This window comes from Sprattus sprattus (assembly GCF_963457725.1).
Source record: "Sprattus sprattus genome assembly, chromosome: 4".
Taxonomy (NCBI): Eukaryota; Metazoa; Chordata; class Actinopteri; order Clupeiformes; family Clupeidae; genus Sprattus; species Sprattus sprattus.
In genome coordinates this window covers 27,033,250-27,045,235 of record NC_137923.1, presented here as the reverse complement: position 1 = coordinate 27,045,235, position 11,986 = coordinate 27,033,250, and the positions used below count along the sequence as shown (strand labels likewise).

Below are 11,986 nucleotides of genomic sequence, written 5' to 3'. Positions count from 1 at the left end.
CTAGTATAATGCAGCAGTCCTGCAGTACAGGAGTCATCTCCGCTGGTATGCACACACTCTCCACAGACCCTGTGAAGTCATAGGTCAAAGCTGTCCCCTCAGTAACACTCTGGGCCCAGGAGGACCTCCTTTCAACCTCTCCCACTGCAGGTTTAACCCACTTAGTGCTAGAATCCCTCCACACACACACACACACACACACACACACACACACACACACACACACACACACACGCCAGTCTTTGTGATAAACAATTACTTGCTAGCAGTGTGAGTGACGGACAAGTTGAATTGCACCCTGGCTGTTCGCTGTGGTGTCCACGGCGAGTAGAGTGGGCCGCTCAGGGTGAGGAGCCGTCAGGCCGAGACTCGTTTACGTCTCGGAGCCAATTAGCTCTGACGGAGACGCTAATAGAAAGCCTGTCGGGGCCCCACACGCTCAGCAGGCTGAGGTGTTAAGAGCCATTAAAGAGAGAGAGAGAGTGTGTGTGTGTGTGTGTGTGTGTGTTAATGGAGACGATCTGATGGCAGACACTGCAGGCAAGGGGCGCCACACCAAATATTGACAAGCATCTAAATTCTGCATTCCCTGGGCAACAGACCTCACTAGAGGCCAAGCAAAGACAAGACTCCATCAAAACAAGCAGGAAGCAGTCTCAGAACTGTGTTGATAGGAAATGTGAGACACACACACACACTCTCTCTCTCTCTGTCTCTCTCTCTCTCTCTTACACACACACTCACACACACACACACACTCTCTGTCCCACTCTCTCTCTCCCACTCTCTCTCTGTCTCTCTCTTACACAAACATCCACAAACACAGATGATGCAGCATGTTAAATAAGGGAGGCTTTAAGACCTGACTGGCAGGAGTCCCAACACATCTTGGCCAAATGAGGGCCGGGTTTGGGCCAGGTCTGCTGAGAGTTTACCAGCTGCTCTCTGGCTGCTATCTGACTGACAGGTGTCACTGAAAGAGTAGCTTTATTGAGATTGATATCAACACACTGTTTCGTGTTTCGCTTCATCAGTCCATCCATGAGCAAAAGACAAACTTTATTTTAATCATATCATGCAGATTGAGGCTTTAACTCACTTCCTTCTTTGAACTGTCATCAATCACAACTGGACTGAAGAGAAAGTAGTGTGTGTGTGTGTTTGTGTGATGATGTTTTTGCTGTTTTTGTAATATATTTTCTTGTAGCTGTTGTTGTTGTTGATGTTGAGAGTGCTGTGGAATCTGCATGGAGATATTTAATTTCATTCTCCACTGGCTCACACAAAGGGAGGCAGACACCCCTCAGCGCTCGCCCGCTAACCGGCTCCTATTATCACTCGCCAACGGCAACAGAAACGCCAGCTATCCAAGGGTAGAGGAGCGGAGAGAGTTTAGAGGAGAGGAGAGAGGCTTTTTTTCCTTCTTCCTTTCTTGTTATTTTCAAGAGTGCAATAGAGTGCATTAATATTAATGCCAGAGATTGAAATGAAGAAGTGTTTATCTGGGAAAACAGACATGTGTGTGTCTTTATCTTCTGCTGGCTATTAGGCTGAAACCATAAACTGGGGCAGGAAAAGCTCCAGTTAGCAAGAAAGTTATAAAGGATAAGAGTTATAAAGGATTCTTCAACCGTGTCCTTACACTACTTAAACTACTACAGGTATTGGTTTCTTTATAAATAATAAGGTTTCTTTATAAATAATAAACCTAATGGCTCCAATGACTACCCAAATCCACACCCTCTGACATCTTTCTCATTTTGTTCTTCATCTAATCTTCATTTACTATTCAGCTATAGTTCATCCTGGAGGTAGAGCTCACACTTATGCGACTGGATTGTGCAAATGATATTGATTTATGTGTAATGATTTACACATATGGTTTTATCTAGCTAACAGCACTGATAAGGCTGCGCTCATGGTTAGTTTAGAGACAGACGTTTGTCTTCATTTGTTTTTTTCATGTTGTTCTGTGGAAGAAGAGATAGAGAAGATAAATACTTTTGGTTCCTTGAGAATAAGAAAATAGGACTGATCAAGGAGGAGATAGGCCTGATCAAGAAGGACATAGGCCTGATTGAGGAGGACATAGGCCTGATCAAGGAGGAAATAGGCCTGATCAAGGAGGAAATAGGCCTGATCAAGGAGGACATAGGCATGATCAAGGAGGACATAGGCCTGATCACGGAGGACAATTAGAATCAGAACACTGCGTGTGTTGTTGGGGGTGGCTAGGGATAGATCATGATGACACACACAAACACACAGGAGGGCATGTCATGGGATAGATCAGGGTGATTTGTACCTGGGTTACATATTTACATACACCAAATTATGCAATTAGTGAAGGGGCTATGGATGAGTCTCAGGGAGGGATACCGGGAGCAGGAGAAAACCTGGGATGATACATCTATTTCTGCTCAGGCTGGTAGCTTACACACAGATGGTTGATGTGCTGGATTAAATGCACACACACACACACACACACACACAGATTACAAAAGCAGCTTCTCGGTCTGCTGGAATGTGTTGACTTTGCCAAACAGGCTACAGTTGGCCAGTTCCATGGCTGAGCTTACTCTGTTCTCAGGGGTGACTTGTAATCAGTTTAGTTCATTATTTAGGCACTTGTGTGATATGGTATTATTTTGGTACCAAATTTGGAACTTGGGCTTGGAAAATGGTTTAATTATAGTGCTTATTGTTTAAGGATAATTTTTAGGATACATTTTTAGAACACCTCTTTTAAGTATTGTTATTGCTGGTGGGTGGGACTGGGTAGTCAAACTCAAACGTTTCTGCGTGAACAGTGCTGCCCCCAATAGGCGAATAATGAGATCGTTTACAATATACCTTTCTCGTGTTATATGCGCGCAACGTGGGTTTTGAAAGTGCAGCCCCTCTCCCAAATTAAGTTAAGCAGTACCCCAATGTAATGATGGTAACGATCTAAATAAAATATCCATTTATGCTGAGACAAAAAAGATCATTTGACAATGCAACTCTCAGTACAACGAAAAGTAGACTAAAACATAATAAAACTGTTGATAAATGGATACTCCGAATAAAACACATTCTAAGCCTACGGCAATGCAAGATTTACAGCACTGGAACTGACAGTTTAACTCCCAAGAAGCGCATTTACAATGAATGCCTTTCGATTAATACGTTGATAATGAGCCCATGTACACAACGCATACAAATACATGATGCCGATAGGCGAAAACGACCCCTTTTGAAATAGGAATAAAGCCGATTCGCAGAATCTCGGGTAAAGTGGACCGCAATCTGCCAACCGATTTATTCGCTGCCGCGGTGATGCCTAGCTCCATCTGCGAGTTCACTAATATGACCCACAACCGTGCATGGGTACGCGGTGCCAAGTGAATCATCTCAAAAGGAGAGAAGTAACATTTGAGCAACAGTGAATACAAACAAATGGCCTATCTTAACCCAAACGTGCCTTAGCAACAACAACACCATTTTAAGATGTGGGAGCAGATGAACTAACTACTCTCTATGTGTAGTGATAAAATCATCCCGACATATAGATTAAAAGAGAACTCAAACGCGCGAGCTGCCAAGGCAACCGATCCTCAGTGTTCCCTGTAGTTCCGTTGTGCGCAAGTCTCCGACGGAAGGCTGAAACCGTATTTTAAAGGGTTGGAGGCGTGCCTTGATTACGAAACGTTTGGAGAGTACAGAAGCAGAAAACCATTCGTATTTAACATAATTTGAGGGGATACACGCATACGTGTACATACAGTGACTGCATCGATACAAATGGGTATCAATAGATAAGTATGTAGATAATAATAGATAATGCATAATAAAGATATGGGTTATAATAGCGCCTGCTGACATCAAATATTATCATAATTTACCAGTCTGTTGAAATAGGAAACGAAACCGGTCTGCACTTTGTTGAATTGATCATATGTTTTGTGTTTTTTTAAATTCACCTTTTGAACAAGAATGAAGTTGGAAGATAAGTCGACCTATAGATTCGCCATGCTATACAGAATACGCCACAGATTCAACTTTTAACAACGAAATCGTTCCAGTCCGGTCATGTTTATAAATTACTGTAGATGACTGGAAGCATCGCAGTCACCTGGATTTATGGTTGAGATTATTTGGCAAAGCCCTCCGTTGACTGGGTGATGTAGCTTATGGACATTGAGATAGATACTTTATTGGTCCAGGGGGAAGTTTAGGTTCCTCAAAACTTCCCCCATTTTGAAATTCTGGCTACATCAAAAATCAGGAGATCACTCCCTTCATTAAGATTTTTTATCATCCCTAACATTTGTCATGGCACCAGCACCTTCAGAAATAGATTTCCGAAGATTTCCAGTACAGCAATGACAGTTCCTCTCAATCACTGTAGAGAAATGGCAAACATATATATAGTTTGATTCACATGCCCACGACAATGGCACTTATTTTAATACAATTATTTGATTAAAAATGCAAATATACAGTAATATTACATCCTTTAGATGTCCAAGCGTTCATGTGGCCATCGTCAGGTGTGCCGGTTGCTCATTGCGGGGAGGGATGAGGAACGTAGAAGCCGCTCACCTCTGGAGCTCATCTGGCTCAGCTCAGCTCTACGGTCTCAATCTCAGAGAAATCTACAGTCCCAGTAATATTCCAGGGCCTCTGCACAGTGCTGCCCCCTGAATCTTTAACACCCTCCCTACCAATTTGCAGATGTGTGGGAGGTTAGTGCTCAAGGCAGCAGGATGTCCATACTGAAAGCTACAAGGGTCAACCTGAACTTATCTTAGTGCCTGCTGTGCTCCTCAGGAAATGGCTGCTATTTGATCTTATCCACGTGATGGGAAATGGGCTTTGTCTTTTAATTATGTGTGGTGGTTGAACTAAAAGCTAAGCAGGAGTTTGTTTCTCTGACAGTAGAGCTACCTACTGTAAGAGAATGCTCTCACTGGCGTAGTCTTTGAGTCTCTGACACTTTGAAGAAAAAAATACACAAAACACTCAATGGAAATCCATACATATCATATATTGGATCATGAACATTTCTTTAAATGAGATGAATAAAAAGCTGACAAAACCATCTGGGCAATATAATTCATCAAACCCATCAGCATGATTGTCACTGTTTCTCACGCACATGTACTCTCTGTCTCACACACACACCAGACACACACACACACACACACACACACACACACACACACACACACAAACAAACAAACAATCTGAAAAAAAAGCTAAATACACAAATGAATAAATAATCTCATAAAAGCTAAATATTTACAGTATTAACAGAGTATTCACAATGGGAGCGCAGAGCAAAGAAACAAAAAGAAAAGGAAGAGAAAACAGTTGGATAGGCAGATTTTTTGGATACTTGAAGGTGACAATCAGCAAAGCAAGGTGGGAGGGTCACTTTCATCATGATTATTTAAAATATTTAAAATCACAATGTTACAGTTAAGCTCTCGACTTTTGCAAAAATATCCTTCAAAGCACTTTAAACTTGCGAAATCACCATTTGTGGCACAGAATGTAAAACTGCACAATCCACTGAGCATGAAGGCGACGATGACCTCCGAGGTCAGAGGTTGGGGGCTAAGGGTCGGGGGTCAGAGGGAGCAGGGGCACTCCTCGACGGGGAAGTTGTGCTTTCTTCTTCACAGTTCAAATGTGCCAGGAGGGACAGATGGGGAGATGGACAGATAAGCTACGAGTCCAACAGCGAGATGGTCGGAGAGATATACACACTGTACACACAGTTATTACAACATCTGTCAGAAGAGAGTGTTTTTCCTACACACACACACACACACACACACACACACACACACACACACACACACACACACACACACTAGTAACCCCTTCGGCCAGATCACGTCCAGGCCCCTGAACTCTTCTCTTTCTTCAGCGTTGTCCTGGGGTTTTACCCAGAACTCAAATACTCCAGGGCCACCTCATAGCAGAACTTGTACTGGTCCTGAAAAAGAAGATAAAAAGTAACCTTAGAGCAGCAGGAAGGAGTTTTGGTGGAAACCTATCAATGTCACTTCTGCAAAGACATGCAAAAACCATACAAACACCAACAGCAGCACAGTTGGTACTGAAAAAATGCTTACTATTTCAGCAAAGGCATGCTAACTCATGTAGGCATTCTCATGCTGTAAAAGCCTTTTTTACTTTTTTTGCCTGGTAGTCCGACCCAGACCACAGAACTGTATATATCCTGACAGGGCGGGATTGTTTCGTTCAGAAGGGATTGATTTTCCAATACTGCCCAGCAGACTATACATTATCCCGCTTATTGTACGGTTACGTGCCGAAACAATACAATTCTTCCAAAATATCTCTTTTTGTTTGTTGCCTTTTTGCGTCAAAGGGGAAAAAAAACAAATAGAACTTTAGATTCAGGTGTTGCATAGCAATGTATTACTTGCTTACTTCAAGGTACACTGAATTTCCGTTACGAAAAGAACGGACTACTTGCTGAATAATTTAAAAGATTTGAATAAGAAGTACAAAACCCGTTGCCCATGGCTGAGTCATATTTTTTTTTTGCAGCGGTCAATATCATGTTTATGTTTGTGCACCTAAGGTCTTATACTGGTACAATCTCTGGTTATTCACAATTGCCTCCTCAGACATTAAATTATGCCTAACGAGGGGGCTGTGATGGCTAACGAGGCTCTAACGAGGAGGGATGTAAACATAGCCCCTCTTCTAGTGGACGTTCTGCCTCTATTAAACACAGACATCTTAACGACTCAGGCAGGCCGTGGAAAGGCAGTGAGGTGTGTGCGCGTCTGTGTGTGTGTATGTGTGTGTGCTGGGGATCCTGCAGGTCTTGAGTACAGGGTGGATCTGCCTCCTCTATTAACTACAGACATCTTAATGACTGAGGCAGAGGAAAGGCAGCGAGGTATTTTTGTGCGTGTGTGTGTGTGTTTGTGTGTGTGTGTGTGGTGTGTGTGTGTGTGATGGGTGCGGTGAAGGGTTGGGGGGGGGGGAAAGTAAGTGCGGGGAGGGTGGTTGAAGTCTTGAGTACCTGTGTTTGTCTATGTGTGGGGGGATCAGTGTGCTGATGATGTCCATGTATAATATTTAGTCACTGGGCCTCATTTATAAAACAGACTTACGCACAGAATTGATCTTAGACTGTGCGTGCGATCAAATCCACGTCTAAGTACAGATTTATAAAAAACGTCTTAAACGTAGAAAAGGACGTATCTGTACGTCTGGTTTTAGTTAGTGTAAGTACATTTCCTTATGGTGAAAGGCCAAATTAATGTTTCGCTCAATAAAATCAATTAAACTATTAGAATAATTCACACATGAATGAGATTCACGCCTTATAGGTATTCCGTTTTAATTTCAGAAGTTTAAAACATTTTGCTCAAACTATAGCCTATAAAAAGTCTAATAGTGGCTTAGTTTTCTGTATTGGCGTTGTAAGAGGATATTGCCAACTACGCAATAAGGAGAGAGAGGGTTTTTTTCGTGATCGCGCAGACTTTTTGACACAGCATGATGTATGGCTGATAAGCAGGTACCGCTTGCCGAGAGCGTTGTGCCCAAATGGCCTCTCGTCTACAAAGGCGCACCAGATGCAACCAGGCCATACACGTTCAGGTTTGGTCCGTTCTTGGATTCCTGGCTACAGGACATTCCGATGAGAAATTGGAGACCAGTCGAGCAATCCCCGTCATCATTAAGCAGAATTTTGCCCGATGTTCTTCGCAGTACGATCCTTCTATATGCCCGCCATTTATTAGATTTCCATACAGTGCCGAGGAACAGCAAAATGTGAAAGAGGATTTCCTGCGTAAAACAAGGTTCCTAATGTATTCTCATCCAGATTGCGCACACTCAGACAGCCTAGGAAGCCCACTTCAATACAGCACATGCCCGTGCGCGGTGGGTAGTGGAGCGCACCAAAGCCATGGTTCTGCTGGCGCAGATGCGGCTTCTGGTGATGCTTATGGTGCTTCGGAGACGTGTCTACTACATGTCACATACTTTGCTTTTGTCATTACGCCACCTGACAGGCTTTCTAACAATGTTGTGGCCCGCATCTGCTCTTCCATCAGCAGAACACCGATGTCAGCCTCACTATAATTCTTCTGTTTACATGTTTCTTTCTAGCTTGCCATTGTCACAAAGAGTTTGTGCATTGAGGATGCGCTCTGTTTGTGCATTGATAATATGCTAATTGGATTAAATATGGGTGTTGTGAGGGCGGAAATTCAGTTACGCACAATTCCACGACCATTTGTGATTTCTAACCGAAGGATTGGCGTACACGTGTTTTTTTGTGTGTACGTCCGTTTTCTGTGGATCTCACTTACGCTCATTTCAGAAAATGTCTTAGACAAAATGTAAGATGGTTTCTACGCAACTTTTTATAAATGAGGCCCACTGTCACATTCGTGTCTGAAATCTGCAGTCGGCCAAATGACCAAGGTGAGTGTGTGTATATTCCATACCAGCATGTCCACCATGTTGGGTTTGTTGTTGCGGAGCGTCTTGACGGCGTTGAACACGTCCACAGCGCGCTGGTGTCGCAGCATCTCACTCACAATGCTGATGGCACAGAAGGTCCCGCTGCGACCACCACCATTCCTAAAATTACACAGGTCATACAGAGGTCGAAAGTCAGGGGTCACAGGGTCATGACACTCTTGATCTTAAACTTGAACAAAACGTGTGACACACAGATTACCAACAGTGACCCAGCAGGATGTTATCCCCTTCAGGCATATGCACAATCACAATACATTTGTCATTTGATAAATAAGCCTGAACTTTTAACATTAAGTATTAAGTAGTAAGACTATTTTAAATGTGGGGTGGCTCATCCCTCCTACAGATGGGAATGTAAAACATTAGGCTTGACTGAGTGAGGGGCAGATGGGGTCAGAGATGACGACCACCTCTGATTACCAAAGTCAATAGGGAGTGAGAACGCTGCAGTGGTGCCGTCGTCCATAGCACTCTCTACACAGCTCTGCAGTGGTTTGGGGGACCGGGACAGTAGGTACGCATATTTAAATGGGCAGCAGGGATGGTGGACTGCTGGGTGGTGCCCGACCAATTGTGGTGCCACCTGAGCAAAAACAGCCAGAGCCAATATTCTGGTCCAGTCCAGCCCAGTGTAAATGTGTTCAGAGCACATATATGTGCGTTAGTGTGCGTCACTCAGCACATATATGTGTGTTTGGGTCTGTGTGTGTGTTTGTGTTTGTGTCACTCACTCAAGTGTAATGTTTGTTCTAATCTGTTCTTCTCTTGCCACATGTACTATGTGTTTAGGGATCTGACTTTAGTGCTTGTATGTGTGTGCATGTGTGTGTGTGTGTGTGTCCAGAGACTTACAGGCAGTGTACTACGGTGCGTCCCTCCCCTCCATCGTACTCATCCTGCCACTTGTCCACTTGGTGGATGAGTTTGAGGAGGGAGCGTTTGGACACAGGTGTGTCGCGGTACATGGGCCAGCCCAGGAACTGGAACTGCTGCACCATCCGATAGCCGTCCTGAGGCTACACGATAACGCACAAAACACAGACATGTTCGGTAAACACACACACACACACACACAAAACCAGGCCAGTTAGGTCAACACACACACACACACACACACACACACACACACACACACACACACACACACACACACACACACACACACACACACACACACACACACACACAAAACATAGCCCAGTTAGGTCAACACCCACACACACATTAGACAAAAGGATCTATCCGAAGAAGCAGTCAAATGTTGCGATAGTTTGTGTATTAAGATAAATGGATTGGATAGTTCAAGTTCAAGTTAATGAAGACCTGGCTGGTTTGATGGGTGATGTCTGGGGTAGTGTGCCTAAAAGGGAAAATTACTGGATGGTTGATCCAGGCAGACGGGTGATAGGTTTGACAGGTCAGGTCTGGACAAGTCTATATAAGCGAATAGATTGTCAGGTTTATAACAGTAAAAGTATGATTCCTCCATGGTGAGGATATGAGGGGGCCGTGTAGGCCATAATTCAAACTTGCCTCTCATACACACCATTGAAGACCTTTTGCCTTTCACAATCACTACTAAAATACACTCACATTCACTACTGAACACCTCTCACATATACTAGTGTAAATGGAACCTCACACAATGACAACTGAAAACCTCACATACTCATGAGTGAACACCTCTCACACATACAACTGAAAATTAAACCTCTCACACGCACAACCCAAAATGTAACCTCTCACATATACAACTGAAAATGTAACCTCTGACATGCACAACTGAAAATGTAAGCTCTCACATTCATTACTCAAACTTGCCTCTCATACACACCATCGAAGACCTTTTGCCTTTCACAAACACTACTGAAATACACTCACATTCACTATTGAACACCTCTCTCGTATACTAGTGAAAATGGAACCTCACACAATGACAACTGAAAACCTCACATACTCATAAGTGAACACCTCTCACATACAACTGAAAATGTAACCTCTCACACGCACAACCCAAAATGTAACCTCTCACATATACAACTGAAAATGTAACCTCTCACACGCACATCCCAAAATGTAACCTCTCACATATACAACTGAAAATGTAACCTCTCACACGCACAACCCAAAATGTAACCTCTCACATATACAACTGAAAATGTAATCTCTCACATATACAACTGAAAGCTTATGCTGTAAATGAAAGCTTGTGCTGTCCTCCGGCAAAATCCTCGGATGTCCACGCTTGGTTCAAGTTAGCTTGTTCAGAATAACAGACTTGTGGAAGACGGCTTAGCGAAATAATGTGTTTATTCTCTTCTTATGGTCAGCTCCGCAACACAGGCATGCACAAGGCACGTCTGCATGCTGAGGAGTTGGTCTCCTTGCTTCTTCTTCTTCTCATTACAAAAAGGTTGTGATTCTTATAGTATGGAATTAACATGTAAACAATACCGAAATGAAAGTAGGAAGTATGACCTAATTTGGTCTGACTCAATTAGGTCTCAATTAATTAAGTGTCTGTCTGGGGTCCTGGCAACCATTGATCTCCAGCTGTTCCTTCCTTCCTGACCCTGGACAATAGCTATTTGATGTCTCAGGGGTCAAATGGTTGGGGAACAGGCCTGCACCCGTCTGTGAGGCCTTAGATGCATATTGACAGAATGGACCTTGCTGTGATTGCATATGACTAAAATCTATGTAATCTAACACAACTGAAAATGTGACCTCTCACATATACAACTGAAAATGTAACTTCTCACACATACAACTGAAAATGTAACCTCTCACACGCACAACCCAAAATGTAACCTCTCACATTCATTACTGAACAAGAAACCTCTCACACATACAACTGAAAATTTAACCTCTCACACGCACAACCCAAAATGTACCCTCTCACATATACAACTGAAAATGTAACCTCTCACACGCACAACCCAAAATGTAACCTCTCTCACATACAACTGTAAATGTGACCTCTCACATTCACTACTGAAACTGCAACCTCTCACGCACACAACTGAAAATGTCACCTCTCACATTCATTACTGAAAATGTAAACTCTCACACACAACTAATTATAGGACCATTTACTAAGCAAGATAAGACAATTGTATATATGCTTCATACTTTGTGTGCACAAAAGTTTACTGTACAAAATACAGTAGATGCACACAGTTTTAACAATTTAACTGATCATTTTGTCTTATAATCCCTTAAAATAAGCTATCTGAGCTATATATTGTTTTACAATTTTATTTCAGCTATACAACTGTGCTATATTAGGCAATCAACTGTTATTATATTACTAAAATGATATTATTATTTATATATGTATACATCTGATAGGCCTACACACATTACAATACATTATTTTATAATATAATAAAACTCATTATACTATATAAAAACTCTGTTAAGTTTGAAAAAAAAAAAAACCTAAAAAAAAGCAGAGTAG

At 42.6% G+C, this 11,986-nt stretch overlaps 1 protein-coding gene across 1 annotated transcript in view; it reads right to left on the bottom strand.

Annotated features, from left to right (window-relative positions):
* Window positions 1–5,932: 5,932 nt before the first annotated feature.
* LOC308363283 (receptor-type tyrosine-protein phosphatase mu-like) overlaps window positions 5,933–11,986 on the bottom strand; it is a gene marked incomplete at both ends in the record, with an annotated part of 177,696 nt that continues 171,642 nt past the window's right edge. Inside the window, 3 exons of the mRNA XM_080836087.1 lie at window positions 5,933–5,986; window positions 8,490–8,625; window positions 9,379–9,542. Coding sequence (XP_080692213.1) covers window positions 5,933–5,986; window positions 8,490–8,625; window positions 9,379–9,542 — 354 coding nt within the window. The remainder of the gene's footprint in view (window positions 5,987–8,489; window positions 8,626–9,378; window positions 9,543–11,986) is intronic.